Source organism: Lycorma delicatula, chromosome 1 (genome assembly GCF_047948215.1).
Source record: "Lycorma delicatula isolate Av1 chromosome 1, ASM4794821v1, whole genome shotgun sequence".
NCBI classification, from domain to species: domain Eukaryota; kingdom Metazoa; phylum Arthropoda; class Insecta; order Hemiptera; family Fulgoridae; genus Lycorma; species Lycorma delicatula.
Genome location: NC_134455.1, coordinates 365750154 through 365770023, shown reverse-complemented (window position 1 = coordinate 365770023; position 19870 = coordinate 365750154). Strand labels below are relative to the sequence as shown.

Sequence of the window (19870 nt, the reverse complement as noted above, 5' to 3'; positions counted from 1 at the left end):
TTGAAAAAGAAATGATAAGATTTAAAAACAGTTAAAAGATGCAAAAGGCATCTTTTAAACAAAGGCAAATAAACAGTATATTGAAAAAGAAATGATAAGATTTAAAAACAGTTAAAAGATGCAAAAGGCATCTTTTAAACAAAGGCAAATAAACAGTATATAAAAGAGTTAGATGTAAGGATTTTTAAAGACAGTTAATTGCATTTTCTTACATCCTGATGTTTCCATAACATAGGTTAACTAATAAGCCATAACTGAAGCACCATCAATCTAAAATTAAGAAATGGAAGTTAGGACAGATGTGGTGAGTAACCATAGCTATGTTTAATACATCTATTTCCTTAAATTATTAATGGTAAGAGTATTGGTTGCCAGTTTTCTATATGATGTTGGCATTTTGCATTTATTAATGACTATATAATTGGTGCCATTAAAAAATAAAAAGATGAATAAGGTGGTGATAGAGAAAAATTAATATATTTACAAGATGACTTGCATTTTATGCGTATAAAGAAAGTAAAAATTCCAACCAGAAAAGGGTGATAAAACAAAAAATGAACTGCATAAATGAGAATATAGAATAAAAAACAAGTTTATGGTATTAAGTAAGATAGATTACCAATTGTAACCTGTTGATATATTGTATATATAAATAATGAAGATATTATTTGCATATATAAATGCATATTTAACTTTCTCTTTTTTTAGTCCATTATTTGTAACATGGGAAACTGGCAAAGATAGAAGACTTCGTGGTTGCATTGGAACATTTAATGCTATCAATTTGCATAATGGGATACGAGAGTATGCTGTTACCAGGTAAACTTTATGATTTTTTTTAAAAATTGATTATTTTTAAGCACTTTTGTCGAGTATGTACGTATTTTAAATCTATAAATAATCATTTATTATTATGTAAATAGAATTGACTCCTGATTATTTGGAGGATGATTAGCATGGTAGTCTCTAGATGTTGCTGATAAGGTTACAAGTATTGTAAGTATAACCAGAAGAAATAAAGATTTTTTTATTTATAGAAAACATTTAAAGAAAAATTATATTATTGAAAAAATGTTTTAATATCCCATCAAATCTTTTCTTATTAAACGAATTTTTGAGTTGGCTGTTAAATGTAGGACATTTTAAGAAGTAGATTATGAGTAAAATTGTTCTTTTGTGAATGGTAGACCTTGTTCATTTTGTGGTGAATTTAATAAATTGAGCTCTACAATAAAATTGAATTAATAAAGTGAAAATTAGAATAAAGTACCTATGAAAACTGTCAATTCTAATAGAGTGTGGCATGTGTAGTCAGCCTATGCCAAAAATAATTCAAGTGTATTAGGAATATCATAATACTTTGTCAGGCAAGTAAATTAAGATTGTGAACATCAAGAGGAGCAATAAAGAATTTTATTATTTCTGTTACTCTTTCAATATTTATTAATTTATTATTACAAAATAATCGTATTAAACTAATTAATTATTCAGTTTTTTGTATTTTAAGACACTCATTCATAAGTTTGTACATGATGGTACCACTGCCCAGGAGAGAACTTTATATTTGCAAACATATAAACATATTTTAAGGTGAATCTATTGCACCAAGTAGGACACAATAAAAACAGAATAATACACTATAAAAATTTATTTGTAAAGATTTGTAAAAAATTAAATGAAAAACTTGAAAAATGAACAACAGAAAATTGTTTTGAAAAACATAATAGCATACAGTAATAAAATGTTTTAATATATAAAATTTGCATTAAGTTCTTAATGAATGATGAAAGCTAACTACCAATACTTTTACAATTTGATAGAATTTCATCATTCAGTAGGTTCTCGACTTTAGCTTGTTCATTCATGTATCTAGTTGCCATTTTGTAGATTAGTTAGAATTTATGGGCAGTGGTTGCGAACTGAAACCTCCAGGAATTGGAAATTTTTATTTTATGAGGACTGATATTAATTTCAAAACAGTAATGTAATTACTGAACGACTTTAGAAATTTATTAAATAACCCAAAAAACATAGTTAAATTTTAAAACATTGTATACAGAAATGCACATGGTGGACACAAAAGCAAATGTACATAATCGTAAACAATTTGAGGTTAGCAGCAAATATACAGGAGGTATTGATGTATTGTTTCAGATGGCATGTGGTTTATCAAGTATTAAGGTTATTATGCAAGGTGAGGCAGAACCAATTAAGCTTGGAGATGTCAATGATTGGGCGGTGGTGGGGTTGGGGTAGGAGGCAGGTGTATGTGGTCTCCCTCTGTTGTGTTGGTGACACCATTTCAATAGCCAATATGGTTTTGACCAGAGCACATCATGGCTTTACCATACACGCATATTTTAAAATCAACAATCTGTGATTGTGACAGTTCAACATTCTGTGCAACATGCCGTTCCTAATATGAACACAATTCAGTCCTGGGTTAGGCAGTTGGAGGAAACTAGTAGTATACTAAGAAGAAATACATATAGCCAACACAGGTCCATCAGTACACCAGAAAATATACAGCTGGTGAGAGCTGTGATCAAGCAATTGCCAAGACGTTCTGCTCCGAGGCATGCTGTTGCCTTGAGGATGTCAGACCGTTTGAGGAGGATTCTACATTTTGATTTGAATTTTCAAGCCTTCACAATAGTGATTTTTCAAGAATTGAGCCCAGCAGACCTACGCCAACCACCAAAATAAATTTTTGCACAGATCACTCCCGATTAAGTTTTCTTCAGTAGCAATGAGGCAAATTTTCACCTCAGTGGGCTGTGAATAAGAACAATTTCTGCTACTGGGCTGAAAATAACCCTTGAATTATTCATTGTAGATTGCTATCTTCCTCTAAACTAACAGTGTGGTATTCCATATCACAATTTGGTGTGATAGGCCTGTACTTTGAGGAGGACAGTGTGACCATAATCATGAATTGTGAACGTTATGTCTCAATGTTGCAAAATTTTCTGCAGCCCAGAATGAAAGAGATTAAAGAAGAGTGATTGGGTGGTGGGGGGGGGGGGGGTCACGTGGTTCCAACGCTTGAGAGAAAGTTTAGAGGGAAATTTTTCCTGGATGTCTGATCTCTCTGAGGGGTGATGTGGGATAGCCTGCATGGTCACTTAATTTGAGCATTTGTGATTTGTTTCTTTGGGGATATCTGAAGGTAAAGGTGTTTAAATGTTGCCCACACACTCTACCAGAGCTAAGAGAGCTGATTATTGAAGAAGTTAATGTCTTACCCTGCAATATGTGTAAACGAGCTGTGCAAAGTTTCAGAAATTGTCTCCAACAGTGTGTTGCTGCTAACAGCTGCCTTCTTGAGGTCATTATTTTTAAAACTTAATGATTATTAAATGGTATGTTCTACTAATTTAGTAAATAAAAACTTTTTTCTCTCTATACCCCCATTAAGGGGGTAGTTTGAGGAGTTTTTATAACTCCTCAAACTGCTTAATCAGTTCTGCTGCATCCTGTACTTTGTAGCTGCTGCCTCAGTAATAGAAAAAGTGTAGGAATACAAATTGATGAAGTATTTTGCACCCTTTGAAAGACAAATTAACGGGGTTACATGATGTCATTTCTACCCCACAAACTTAATTGCTAATTTTCAGATCATTGAACTTTACAAGAGTTACTTCCACTAAAATTTATTTTTCTATTGTATTTGTAGACACAAAAAAACAGCACCTATCAGGCAGAATAATTTAGTGAGAGAAAAAAACATTTGTTCTTTCCATAAGCTGTACTTCTGCCACCATTTTGAAACAGATACTTTTATAACAATTTTGTTAGTCGTGCATCATTCTATCTAATATTATGAATCTTTGCTGCAAAATTTCATATAATTTGAAAAATGTGATTGTGTGTAATAAATGTATTGCAAACATAAAATGTAAATTAAAACAGGATTTTATTCCCCTCTTACCAATAAATAGTTTTCTCTTTAGATCAATTTTTTTTATTATTTTCAACTTTGAACGTATCTTCATTTACCAAATAGTTTCATTCATACCTTAAACTTCATATGTAATTTCTACTATAAATTTACATTGTTTTAATATTTGCTATATATTTCACAATGTATCAATTTGCCATTACATTGGTTATTTTAGTTATAAAGTGACTGAATTTTTAATTTATTGAAGTAAAGAAAAATCTACAAAAAAAAATTATCGTACTCGGTGATAAACAGGTTAAAAAAATCTGATGTGGACACAACATGACTTCCTTGTACGCCTATTAAATTACATACACACTTTTTTTTTAAATGAAAAGTACATAAAATTTTATTTCATTAATAACTTCTTATATTTTTTCATAGTTTTTTTTTTATTGAATTATTTATTGTAAATTTTTTTTATAATCAGAGGTTAATAATTATTAATAAATAAATATATTTAAATTAAAGAAAAAAGTTAAAAAAAAAGGAGATAAAGTCTGATTCTTTTGTTTTATAAGATCCAAATATTTCATTAATTAAAATCTTATTTATTTCGCTATAACTCTGAAACCAATGAAAATAAGTACCACTTATGATATATCGTTGAAAATCTCTCAATGAGGACTTATTACTGCAATTAAGTTATTACCACGGCTAATCATTTTTGAATTATGCGACATACATTTGTACATACAGACATTACGCCGAAACTAGTCAAAATGGGTATTTCTGTTGAAATCTGAAAACGGAAATTTTTTTGTGATCACAATACTTCCTTTGCTTCATACAAAGAAGTAATAATTACAGCCTTATGAAAATTATTTCTCTTACAAAGGGTGCATATAGATAGAAAATATTTCTTCCTACCTGAATTTACCTGATATCATAGATATCTTCAGTTAATATAAAGTTCCAAGAGACTTTTTAAAATTATTTGGTGATCAAAATCTTTACAAAAACTACAGAAAGAAGACTTCACTGAATTTTAGTGACTAATTTTTTTTTTGACTATGTTTCAAATATAGGAACAAAACAAGTACCTTTTTTGCTGTTATTATAAAGGATGTATATTCTTAGTAGTTTTTGATTCATGTAGAACCATGATTTATTTAATGGAGTGTACTGAGTTAATATTTTTGTTCAGTGAAGTTAATATTCTGTTAAACTTTTATTAAATTATAACCAGTGCAGGTTTAAATTATATGGTGTACCTTAGGCTTAAATATTTAATTTTCAAGTTGAATGAAGATAAGAATAAATGCTTGTCATAAGAATGAAGTGGTGAAAAAAGTATCATAAAAATAACTTTTTGAGTATCTTAGGTTTAATATCTTAATTGTCTAATTAATTATTGCTGTATATTAATATTTATTTTTGCAGATGAGTTTTGCGTGTTTCTATGCAAATTTATTCATTCAATTCGCTGTTAAATAATTCCAGATACAATATTAACAAATTTATTTATAAAAAGATTTTCTCTTGTACTGGCAACAAAAAAATAAAACATTTCAGATTTTTTTGTTTTGTCTGTATAGAACAGGAATTAATAGTGTTTTAAAAATAAAAAAACAGATTGTTTCTATCAGGTTTTGTTTATGAAAATTGTATATATAATAGAAATTTCATTATATATATATAATGGATAAATGCTCAGTATAACACATCATTTGAGAGAGGAATGTATACTTTTTCTAAGGGTATAAAAAGAAATTTAAAAGTAAAGAATCTTAAAAATATACAAAAATGGTAGCATTCTTAAGGATGATCATTAATGTTTTAATTGTCAACTCTTTAACCGTATTAAAAAAAAGTTACACTAGAATTATTGTTATTTAATTTAAATATTAAATAATTTATGCACATGAAAATGTACTTACAAGAATAGTGTACATGTCATGTAAAATCATATAAAATTCATAATTTTTATCTCTTCCCCCTATTGCCCTTTCTTTGTGCATGCTCACACATAATTGAATTAAATGATCATCACCTATGAGATATTATTTAAAAAGGTCTTTTTTAATTACTAATATTCATTATTATTATTATTATAATATAATTTTGAAAAAAAAAAACATTTAATTCCACTGTTTAATGTCTAAAACTCCCCATCAATTTGTTAATGAGATGATATAGTTGCTCCAAGACAATTTTTTTTCTTTTGTGATGCTTACAATAGCAACCTTTCAGGAAGATAATACAACATTAAGTAAACAACAATCTTGCTTTCAAAAGGGGTTACTTTAAAAAGATGCCATATTAAACTTCACTGATTGGATTATAAATTAACAAAAAGGATAAGGCAATTTTTTTATTTGTCTATTTGTATAAAGCGTATGACATGGCTAATTGTTAAATTCTTCCAACAAAAAAACTTGCTTAGTTCAAGATACAAGGTATTAGCTTTGAAGTGGTTTATATTATGTTTGGAAAAGAGGAAACAGCAAGTTGTACTATTACCTGACAAGTTATTTTGAAGTGTGGTTGGACACTCATATGTAGAAACTGCCGTAGGGATCTGCTTGGGATCAATCATTACTATTTCTAATCTATTAAAACAATATGATTTGTTAAGATCTGTTCAGTAACATTCTGTTAATAAAGGTTTATTATATCTTTTATTAATAAAAATAGACAAAGGATTTTTTTTTATTAATGCTATGTTTTGGCTTGGTCATATGTAGTGTTCATAATTGTAATAAAATGTTAATTTTTTTTATCAACTTAGTGGTTAGCTTTGCAACAATGGGATAAAAATTCCTTCTCTTCTCATAAAATCTATAATAATATTTTTCAATGAGTTTATATTTAATATGCATTAATGTTGTTCCCACTAATTGTTCAACTGAATTAATGTAAAGAAAGTCCTAACTTAAGAAAATTCTGAAAAATAAGATAAAAGTGATCCACATAGAGTTTAAACTCTCATTTGCCAGTGTGCCCTCTTAACTATAAGGTAGAAACATAATTTGATTTGCTAGTGATGTTAATCTAATGATAAAATTGCACCCCATTTGATTTAAAAGATATTACAGATAAGGCGCTTACAGGTCATATTAATTAATGAATTGATTTTTATTTATTTATTGGTTTCTAATTTGTTTCTTAATAATCAGCTGTATTTAATTAGTTCTCATATAAAATATGAGGTCTGTTCAAAAAATAACCGAACATTTTTAATTTTGCGCCAACAGAAATATTTAGTGACATACGGTTGGCGGCATTGTATTCCATATAATCTCCTTTGTAATCATGTGTTATTGGGTTGTTGATATCTTGTTAAGTTTTTGTGTTATTGTTATTTGAGTACAATGTATTTAAGTGTTAGCAATTTTTGTAATGTGCGATTTTCAGGAGCAACAATACAATTTGTGTGAAACTGGGGGAAACTTTCACAGAAATATTTAAACTTTGGTAACAAGCTTACGGAAATGGTGCTCTGCGTCATATGCAATGTTTTTACGATTTAAAAGTGGTTGTCAGTCAATTGAAGATGACCCTCAACCAGGAAGGACTTCGACTTCAACTGATGATAACCAAGTTCATAAAATCAACTATCTGGTGCTTGTAAATCGCGGATTGACTGTCAGAGAACTTAAAAGAAGAGGTTAGCATCTCGATTGGATCATGCCCATGGCATTTTGAGAGAAAAATTGAACATGCATATAATACCAGCAAAGTTTGTTCCTATTTTGATGACCGAACAGCAGAAAGAACATCAAGTGGATATTTTATCAGCTATTTCTTGAACAAGCCGATGATGATGCAACATCCATGTAAAGGATCATAATGGGAGACGAAAACTGGGTTTTCAGCTACGACATAGAGACAAAAGTTCAATCATAAAAAAATCACACATTACAAAAATCGCTACCAACACTTAAACACATTGCACTCAAATAACAATAACACGAATATTAAATGAGATATCAATCCAAGAACATTTGGTTACAGAGAAGGTTATGCGGAACACAATGCTGCCAGTCACACACTAAATATCTCTGTTGACATGTGATAAAAATATTTGTTTATTTTCTGAACAAACCTCATATATCTTTTTTCAGAAAAAAACAGATTAAAGTTGTATGATCTACATTGATGATTGGTACTGGTTGAAGGATAAAATAATTTAGTACAAAATTTCTAGGTTTGGAAATTGAAGGTAGATTAAGTTGAGAAACTGAAGTTGATAAATTGACAAAGAAATTAAGTTCAGAGAAATCTGGTCTTTAAATAGGGTTATTTTTAACCCCTTCAGTGACTGACATTTATTCAAATATTTATTTATACCTTAAGTTTCAGGCATCCATTGTTTTTATTAATTTGAAGCATTTTTTTAAACTCATGTCTGTTATTTCATCAATTTCAATGATTTGTTAAAGATTTGTTTGCATTTTTTTAACTCTAGAAACACTTGCATGCAACAAAAAGTAAAAATTGAAACTATGTAAAACTTAACATTAACGTAACAAAAAAAAATTTCACATGCACATTTGTTGAAAATTTTACATGTATTGCTGAATATGGTATAATTCTAATTAATTACTCCACATGAGACAATATTATTCTTGAAATACACCAGAGTTTTATAAATCTATATAAATATTTAAAAAAATTATGATGTTTATAGTCAACTAAAGTATAAAATGCATTTAACATTTAATTTTTTTTTTTATTTTCCACACTTCTATAAAAGTAGACATTGACAATTTCAGCATAAACTCTAAATGTCTAGTGAACAGGATTTCAACACTTGGTGAGCATACTTTGACCTCTGTAAAACTGGAGGTCAATACTGAATGCATTAATAATTGTTTATACATAATTTTTGTTGCTAATTCATTTATACATTCTACAGTAGATTAACTCGATCCAGAACCTGTTAAAATTTTAAAATCTGCTGTCAGAGCAATTAGAATGATAGGATATTTGAACGTTACAAGTAACTTTTCAAAAAATTAAATATTTTTGTTCATTAATATAATCTTATCAAAATAATTTTATATGAATTGACTAAGTGCAACTAGTTGAAAAAATAAGAACAAATAAAATAACATACAAAAAATATGTTTTTATGAAAAATATAAAAAAATTAATGAAAACTCAAGTAATTTTATCATGAAGGTTATGAAGTAGAGTCTGTCATGTTGTTTTTTCTTGTTTTTTAAAGATTCTTTTAGCTTGCATATAGAAGTTAATATTAACAAAAAAAAGTTATTTGCCAAGTATTTAAAATCTCAATTTGGTCAGTGGGTCTTAAAAAGGTATTATACGTGAAAATATCTCCTTTGAAAAATAAAAACTGTGATGGAAAGGGCAAACTTTATTTGTTTCTTAACGTATCTGTCCAATTATCAATTTTTTCCCTCAAATTTTAAATAGTATGTAATTTTGGAAAAGTTTATGAATTAGGATATTTATCTTCTTTTGGGAACTAAGCCAGATGGTTGGTCAGTATAAAATAAAAATAATAAAAAATTTGCATAGTTCATTTTTACTTTGTTATTACTGTTTATTAAATAACTGTGTGTGAAGCAGATGTGTGAATATGGATTATAGAATAAAAATACTATGGAGTGTTTTTGTTATTTATAGAGTGTATACAGCAGGTTGCAGAAAACAGAATTGTAAAACTAAAAAATTCATTTACACAACTGAAGGCAGCAGGCATTCATGACTGTATCGATACAACTCATTCTTTATATGACATTATTAAGATTCCTAGGATCCAAGTTGTAATCTAACCTAGCTTACAATGGATTTTTTCATACATTTGTGAGTATAATAGAGTGTTCTAGAACAATATATCCATTGTTGTTATCTGGATCATTAACACATGCCGTGATCATAAAAGATCATTTGTAAGTTATAGGTTTGTTTACCTGATTGGGAACAAGACTAGTTCTGGTACGGGTACAGTTGTATTGTTCAGAATCCATAAAAAAAATGTATAATGAGTCCTTTGTTTTAGGTTGTTTCTTCTTCATTGAGATCATTAATAACACTAAATAAATGTTCTACCACAATATGTGATGGAGTATAATTTTATTTGTTTTCAAATTAAAAATGTATTAAATATTCATTATTAAAAAGAAAATATTAGTTATTTTCTGTAATATTAGACAGTTTTGGAATGACATTAAATTAATAAATAAACATGATAAATAGACATGATCTGCAATGATTTTAAGGGTCAATTAATTATGTTTCCAATTATTTATGTTATTCATTACCCCCATAACATCATTTTCGGCTATTCAGTGGCTGAAATTTGAGTTGTTGCTGTGCTTTCAGTGTTATAGATGTTTGCTGTGTAGAATTATGATAATTCTTCTGAAGAAGAGCACAGAAACAGACCACAGCTTTGGTTATGAAATGGGTGTATATGAAATAATAGATGAAGTGGATTGCAATATTGCTGTAGCAATTCTTTCTTCCTGTGTGTTTTGTGTTTTTTAACACATTCTTCAACAAATCGAAAGAAGATGGTTGGAATCTTTATTTCAAGGAACTGTTTTATCAAGGTTTGTAATTTCTGTATTACACTATAAAGACAAATAAAATATTTGATTATTCAGTGGTTATTTTTAAATTATCCCATACTGTAGTAATTGTCCAAATAAGGAAATTAATAGTTATCCTTATAAAGGTTTTCATATTGCAATTATTTGTTTACAGATTTGCTTAATATTGTGTTTAGATAAATTTTTTATTGTTAGGAGAAGAGTTTTTCATCATTTGAATTTAGAATCTTGTAGAGTTTGTTAACTATTTTTTGTTACTTTTACAGTGCTGTAAAAGATTCAAGATTCAGCCCGATCACTAGAGACGAATTGACCAAATTGCATGTATCTGTGTCAATTTTACGGCATTTTGAAGATGGTGCAGATTATACAGACTGGGAAGTTGGAGTTCATGGAATACGTATCGAGTTTCACAATGAGAAGGGCAACAAGCGCACAGCCACCTACTTGCCTGAGGTCGCTCCGGAACAAGGTGATCATATTAGGTTTAGTCAAATATTACCCTGATTTAATCAGGTAAGTGTTCAAACCTGTTCTAAATAAAACAGGTAGAACCCACATAAAATTGGTGGTAATAATATGAAATATTTTATTTTTTACTTAACAAAGGTCTTATCAATGTCATAATTAAATATATTATTATATTTTAATTTTATAATTGTAATTAAATTCTAATGTGCTTTGAAAAATTACTATATATATATATATAAAGTATATATAAAAAAAATTATATATATATATATATATATATAGTAATTTTTCCTTTATATTCTTTTTTTCCATTTTAATATAGTAAGAATTTTATAAAATGTAAGGATATTGATAGCATGTTACCGCATTGAAATTGATGTTTGTACTAACATGTAGCTCCAAAAATTGTTACTATTACATGAAGCTGTAAAAATTTTTTCTCATTTTTTAACAGTCATATTTGTAAATACTGTTAAAAATCAGTTAACTTTAATGACTTGTAAATAAAACTTATTGAGGCTTTGTTCAATGAATTTTCCCCCTTTATTTCATGTTTTTTTTTTGTTAGAATCAGGCCTGTTTTAACATAATAGATACTTCAATTACTAGGTTTATTGTAGGAGGCTTTACGCAGGAAACTGAATTGTAGGTTTGTTCACAGCCTCTCATTATCAAGAAGAATGTATTGACTCTTAACAATCAATCATTGTCCTTAGCATGGAAGATCTAGTACCGTTGACTTTTACGCACAAAATTAGTAAGGAATCATAATGGAATGAAGAATAAGGAAGAGCAAAGAGGATGGGTAGTGAAAAAATTTATCTAACCATCAGGTAGCTACTGTTGCGGTATTCAGGATCATATCTCAAGTTGTCTGTATGGACAAGTGCTTGGATTTCTGATAATCAGCAACTGAAAGTTTTGCTATAATAGATGAATTTTAACAGTACTTCATTTTACATAACCCAACATCTACTGACAGAGCTGTGATTCGTATTTGCTGACTGTCGCTACGTTTTAATTATCAATACCCTGTGAGTGAAACTACATAACAGTGTCACTTAATTAGCAAAGGACAATAACTTCATAATTTAATTAATAGTTAAACTGTCCTGATAAAACTAAAGAAACAGATTATCATGTATTGACTTAAATTTGTTCAGGAAAAAAGAAAAGAATAGTGATTCAGAAATTGACCAGAGTTACTTACCACAAGGCCAAAATGTAATTCAGACTCATTTTTGTAATGAGATTGACAGAATAAAAATTCTATTAAAGATATTTAAATTATGTGACTAAATGTCACCTTACATATTGCAAAAAGAAAAAATCTGATGTGGACACTACATGACTTCCTTGTACACCTATTAAATTACATATACACTTTAAAATGAAAAGTACATAAAATTTTATTTCATTAATAACTTCTGATATTTTTTTTAATTATTATTGAATTATTATTATTTATTGTAAAAAAAAAGTTTTTACAGTCAGGGGTTAATAATTATTAAATCAATATATTTAAATTAAAAAGAAAAAATTTTAAAAAAAAGGAGATGTCAGATTTTAACCGATGTGTCTTCCCTTTGTAAGATCCAAATATTACATTAATTAAAATGTTATTCGGCTGTAACCCTGGAACCAATGAAAATAAGTACCACTTATGATATATAGTTGAAAAGCTCTCAGTGAGGGCTTATTACTGCAGTTAAGAAAAAGTCCAAAATGAAATTTTTTGCATTTTGGGCTTTTTTGAACACTTTTGGTTCAGTTGATAGTCAAAATGGAAGGTGCACAACTAGATGTTAGAACAGTCGTAAATCCAAAATTTCAACATTCTACAGCTAATCGTTTTTGAGTTATGTGAGATACATATGCACATACATACGTACAGATGTCACGCCGAAACTAGTCAAAATGGATTCAGGGATGGTCAAAATGGATATTGCCATTAAAATCTGAAAACCAAAATTTCTCTCGATCACAATACTTCCTTTACTTCATACAAGGAAGTAAAAAGTACCATTTAGGATGATTAATAAACCGATTGCGACAGTTCATTTATATCATATGTTGTTTTCTTTCTGTTGTCAATTGGTATCAAATAGGAACTGTTAAAAAAATCCTGCCTAAGATCAGAGAAATCAACAAGAAAATAATTGACAACTAAATATTTGACCTTTGTCAAACACCTGTTTGACAAAGGTCAAATATTTAGTCTGTATATTTCATAGTATCCTTTTAATAGGGAAGGAAGTCTCTTTATTAACTGTTATTCTTACTTCACTCGCATATTACAGTATTAATTACATAGACAATAAAATCCCTACAATCCACACTTATTACATCTTGACTTCTGTAAATAACTGAATTGCAAATTTCTTATACTATAAAAAAGTGGAATAAAGATGTTTTTATACGCTACAAATTTCCATTTTCACATTCCTACTTACAAACTTTTTTCTAAGGTTCTATATTAAATTAATTAATTCATTAATTAATTTGAAAATTAGGGTTATATTAAAGAGAACCCATTCTCACAGAAGATTGTGATAATTATCATAATGTGAATTATTGACAATATACTTACAGTTAAAATTTACAGTCTACTTTTGTCAGATTTATGCTGAAATATTTGTAATTAGAAGTTGAGTTGTGGGTAGAGCTTTGATGAGTTATAATGTTTTACTCTTAGAAGCATACTTTTATGAACATGTGTTATGTGTGTTTTAATTACTTTCATTTCTGTTCTTTATCCAGTTAGTTTTTTAATTTTTTTTTTGTCCTTGCAGTATTATTATGAATTCTCTGCATAATATTTATTGAAAACTCATAAAAATTATGTTATTTCTTTTTTATTGGCAGAGTATTTCTCGATCCTGTTGACTTTTTGTTCTATATTGTGATTGTTACAGATTTCCTTAAAAGTTACAGAATTTAAATGGGCATATCATACATTGTTTAAGCAGCAAACCAAATTTTTATTGATTGTGAAAATTGCTAAAACGTCCTTATATAATTTTCATTTTTCAAGTCTACGTTAGAACCAGTGGCAGAGGCTTAGAAGATAATTCTAAGATAATTATTAATTACCTAACCAAAAATTGATTACTTCTAAATAAGATGATAAAAAAAAATTAGAATTTAAATTATCAAAAGAGTTATTATTATAAGAGTATTATTTTAATATTGGTATTATCCCCTTAAAACTAGTTCTACAGAGATGCAACTTATAGTAGCTGCCACATAACGGCAAGCTTGGATGATCAGCCTGCACATCACTACTATACTATTGTTCTCTGAAACATTGACACACCATCATTCATCTTTAGTAAGCATAAACATGATGCAACTGTTGTTTTCAAAGCAATGTATTTTTTTGTGTTTAAAATATTAAGAAAGTGACATTATGTTTCAAATGTAAAACAATTATCTTTATTTTTTTTGTTTCTCTTTTGCTTTTCCATGAATATAAATTTCAGTTCCATAGTTCTGCCTCTTGATAATGGTCTTTTAGTGTAGCCGTGTATTATCTTACATAGTCAACGTACGATATGATATTTTTTAAAACATTTTTATCGTGGTTTACGATTCAAACTTTTTAAAGTATTCGTTCACCATGTTGGTCTAGTCATGAACTCATCATCAAAAATCAGCTGATTTCAAAGTCAAAAATTCTAAGGTTCAAATCCTAGCAAAGGTTACTTGTATACAGATTTTGAATAGTAAGTCGTTATTACCTATGTTGTTTGGTGGTTAGGTTTCAACTAAACACACATCTCATTAATGGTAGACCTGAGACTGTACAACATTATATTTCATTTACATTCATACATAACATCCTCATTCATCCTATGAAGTAATACCTTATGGTGGTTCCGGAAGCTAAACAAAAAAAATGTGCGAATAATTATGGCTGATTTTAAGTTTGTTGTGAAAGGTAAAAAACTTTAAAGACAGACGTGCAAAATTGTTAACAGCGTTTATGATTTCATGAAGAAAGAATTTTTAGCTGTAGGAAAATTAAAAAAATTGTAAGCATTTAATTGCTATACAGAAGTGTGAAGAGAGAATTACAGCTACCTGTGGCATTTCCAGGACTCGGGTTCAAAGCCTAAGAAAATAAGAAATACAACTTCTTTGATCCATGGGGCCAGAATGTTCGTCCATCACTCCGAAAAAAAGAACCATTCTAATCTGGTTACCAAATTAGATGATTTTGATAAAGATGTGGTTAGGCAAACTGTGAATGCATTTCACTTAAAGGTAGGGGATAATATTTTTTCATCTATTATTACATTTTAAAATGTACAGTACAGAATTAGCTGACTATTTCATTTCAAAATTGTTGCATTTATTTGTTAAAAATAGAAAAATTGTTTGGTAAGGGGGATTACTAAGAGCAAGGAACATGTCTTTATGTTGGATAGTAGTAATTGTGTTGCCACTCTAAGCTCACTGTTACTTGACAGCGACTGTATGTATGCCAGCATTTCTTCCCATTCTCAACATTTATGGAAAGCATTCTTTGGTATAGTTCTCTTAGCAAACTATTTCTTTATTTCAACTATTGTCACAAATCATTATCCTTTAATGTTCTTTTAATTAGTGGTAACAAAAAAAAGTTGCAGGGTTCTATAATTGAAGGCTGCGCCATCAGTATGATGTTATTTTTGGCTAAGTAATCTGGAATTAATAGCAAATTGTGAACTACAGCGTTACTGTGGTGCAAAATTCAAGATTTTTTGCTCCCATTTGTGGGCAAACAAATGTGTATTACCTTGGATTGACTCGCATAGATTGTTTGAAACTTCCAAGTAATAATGTTTGTTGGTCATGCAACCTTCTGGTTAGAATTGATAATGGACAAGTGGATGATGGTTTGTAATTGAAATAACCAGTAAACTTAACATTTGATTGAACTTTGCGTGATTTTTTCAGTCTGTTTTTTCAGAATGGATTTTAATTTCATTATCATAATGATATCACTAACAGTTGTTCTGTGATGTGATGTTGCTTTTGTTGAAAATTCAGCAGTTGTGAAATTCTGCTGCTACTCATTTCATACCCATTGTATCAGTCAAAATTGTTTCACGCAAGCCATAAGAGATTCTCTCCTCTTCAGCAACTTCAGTAATAGTGATTTGATGATTAGTGTGATTACAGCTATAAGTTTTATTGTTGATGTGTTAATATGCTCAGTCCTTTTGTAGCCTTCAGTGTCTTTACAGCCTTCTTGAAACTGTTTGTATCTCTCATAAACACTTGGTGTTGACGTAACATCCTCACCAGAAAGCTTTCTCTTACATCTTCACACTTATTGTACTTTGTGCCATCTTTAACGGAAAATTTAATCTGAATCCGTTTTTCCATCATTTTGAAACAAAATAAATTGCCATTCATAATAAAATACATCCAAATTATTAGGTCGCCAAATTTGGAATATGTTTCTTAATTGCATGGGAAAAAAAATAAAAGTAATTGAAAAGTCATAGGGCACAGAATTAAAAAAGTTATTTTTTGATCACATCTCATGATTAAAATGTATATAATTGAATAAGACTGGTAAAAATTTGACTTAGTAGTTTATAAAATTTTGAAAATTACATTATTTTTTACTGAATTCAAAAACTGATTTATTTTCTGTATTTGTATTCAGTTGAAAGAAATTTTCTAGCAATATTAGTTTCTATACTTTTTTGCCTGTAGTCAGGTTTTGTGAGGATTTAAGGATTTAATAAATCCTTAAGGATTTTTGCATAAATTTATTATTTTACAAAACAATTGTGTTCTTTATTGTGTCCAAATTACAGTTTATTAAATTAGAAAAATATTTTTTTTTTTAATAAACAGTCTGATTGTTATACTGTTTTAGTTTAATGCCTATGTTGTGGTACTGAAGTAACATTAAAAGACTGATAATAAATAAGTGTGTAAAAAATTATTTTGAAAATATAAACTACTGAAAGCTGCATATCAATTTAGCTGACAGAACTGAGTTCATGGTGTAGGTGGCAGCTGTTGTCTTGATTGATTATAATCATCTCCTTGGAATGTTAGCTAATTGCTCAAGTCTCTTGTATGTATTAATCTCCTTTATAATACATACAAAAGAATATGCATTCTTTTGTACGCCATATGCTCATTTACTCCAGACTATATTTTTATTTTAATTTAGCCCTATTTATCTTAATTATTATTATCCTTGAATATTCATGTAGAGATATTTCTCTCAATAGGGTTAGTTGTTACTTAAGTGTTTCAGAAAACAAAACCCCATTTCCTATTAAAGAAAATATTTAGCAATTTTTTTCTTCTTTCACTGCATGAAGGTAAATGTGGAATTTTTGTGTATGCTTTTATCCAGCTTTTGCCTATTGATATAAACTAGACTGTTCTCTTGTTGAAGAAAATTTTCTTTCTTTATTCTTTTCTGCAGTCATTTGGTGATTTATCTAATAAGACAACTGAACTGTATTATTGATAAAATCTTTCTTTGGTGGACCCTGTTGTACCTATTTTGCTTTGAAAACCATTAGTTGAAGCTGTCATAGGATGAAAAGAATTGTTAATGATATATCTTGGTGTTCATATTTTTTCCGAATTCAAAAACGATTTTTGTATTTTTTTTCTACAAATAATTTTAAATCTGAAAATAGTATCTTGATTCTCAAGTTTTAATGTGTAAATGTTGTTTTAATTTAGTTCCACTTATTTTATATACAGGTATCTCTGATTTATAATAATTTTTGTTTTGCAGAATTGTTCACTTTTTGTAGAACCTATTTGTCTAATCACATGCAGTACGTTTAATTTTTTATGCTAGGTATGTTTTAACTATCAGAAAGATTTATGAATCAGCTGATCAAATATTATATCAACTAATATTTGTAGTATAGTCATAATAAAAGAATGGTGGCATTTAAGGCATAAATTATATAAAAACAAAAATACTTACTATACTTATTTGTCAAATTCTCAATCTAAATAACTTTTTTACAGAATCAATAAATTTCAATATGCGGGCAATTCATTGCTTGGTAAATGTCAATCAGTATTTGTTAATTAATATTTTTTCTGCCCATACAAGATGTTACATATCATCTCTTATTTTTGTATTTTGACGCAGGCCTTGGAAATCCTTATTTTAAAAGGTATGAGGATCGTCCACGTTATACTGCATTTGCAGATATTCATTCATACCTGATGTTTACTGCACCTGCAGATATTCATTCATACCTACTGTTTACTGTACCTTCTGAATGTTGACACACCTTCAGTTTTTCCAATGTATCCATGTTCATATTTGTGGAGAATCAACCTTATAAATTTTATGTTTGACCTCAGCAAATGTTTCACCATATTCTCTCCAAGACAAACTTGAGGAAAGTGATAGCTATTTAACATATCAATATAGACATTTCCATTAATAGTCTTCTAGCAAAGAAAAAAGCTCAAATTACACCATTTTTCATTGATTTCGAATATTGACTTGAGTTCAACATGCTGCAATACACATACTTTTTCTTAAATAGAAAACATAATAAACAAAGAAATACACCTTAGCAGTAATACAAAGACTGATGCAGTGATTAAAATGCCTGTTACACATGCTTTTCAGGTGGAGTCCTTCAGTGCTTCCAACATAATTTCTCAAAATATCCCTAATGCCTTGATTTGAGGTACTAAAACCCTACCATTCTTTTATGATCCTGTATTTTATTGACTGGGAAATGCTTATTTTTATTTGTTACATCTTATCCTCCCACATTATAATTGACTTAGTAGGGATTTAATTAGGATTTGTTCATAATTGACAATTAACTAGGTACAGTCAGTTGGGTATGATTGCCCAATTGCATATATGATCCTATTTACTTATGTTTATAATTTATTACATACATGTATGATATTGTAATTAGTTTTTATTTTTAGGATGGGACCAGATACAAACCATTGACTCTCTTTTACGAAAGGGAGGTTTTAAAGGCCTCGTCACACCTGATATCAGACGAAATATCAAGTTGACACGTTACCAGAGCGAGAAGGTTTCAGTTGGCTATCAAGAGTACTTAAACCATTGGCGTGGTCGGCATTGCTAGCAGCAACTGTGGGGCTCTCCTCCGAGAGTCCCGGGGCCGGGAGCACCATCCCATCCCCCTCTACAGCATCACTTCCAGCCTTTTCGACCGCCGCCGTTCTTTCAGCCGCCACCGTTCCTTCAACCACCACCACCGTGGTGGGAACATCGTCCGCCTCATTACAGTACTTATCCGACCAAGAAACGAAAGTGACCCGAACACAGCCTTCGGAAGTGTGCACTTTATTGCCTTGCATCGGGTCTTCTGGTTCAGTTGGTTCTCAGTATGATATCTAGGACGGGTGGTGACTGACCGTTGATGAATGTGATGGTTTAGAGTCATTTTTATGGTTTTTTTTTTTTTTTTTTAATTTAAAAATAATTTTAATTAGCAATTATCAGAGTATACTTATGTTGAGTCTTCTTTCTGGTCACCTATCAGTCACTTTGTTTTTATGTACTTAAATTTATTGGGTTTGAAGTTAGTGGGGTTTTTTTTTTTTTTTTTTTTTTTTTTTTTTTTTTTTTTTTTTTTCTGTTAATCAGTAAAAGTTTAATAATTATTTTTTAAAGTAATTCAGTTTAAACAGGTGTTTATACCACATTAAAATGTATCTATAAAATGTGCTTAATGTTTTGTAAGGTTATCATTTGTTTAAACTTTCATAGTGTTTAATATAGCTGTATATGATGTGACTTCGACTCTAAACTATCAATAAAATATTTTTAATAGAAGAAGGAAGTGTTAACATTTTGTTAGTTTCATTATGCATGTTAGGTTAATGATCAGCAGTTAAGAACAGAATAATTCTGTAATTCAGGCCTATGTTATTGATGGAACTATATTTA

At 29.1% G+C, this 19870-nt stretch overlaps 1 protein-coding gene across 1 annotated transcript in view; it reads left to right on the top strand.

The window, feature by feature from the left end:
• The window catches only part of LOC142318433 (AMMECR1-like protein), a 28330-nt gene extending 8826 nt beyond the window's left edge, over positions 1-19504 (top strand). Inside the window, exons 2-4 of the mRNA XM_075355019.1 lie at positions 709-819; positions 10737-10942; positions 18877-19504. Coding sequence (XP_075211134.1) covers positions 709-819; positions 10737-10942; positions 18877-19043 — 484 coding nt within the window. The 3' untranslated portion in view covers positions 19044-19504. The remainder of the gene's footprint in view (positions 1-708; positions 820-10736; positions 10943-18876) is intronic.
• Positions 19505-19870: the final 366 nt, after the last annotated feature.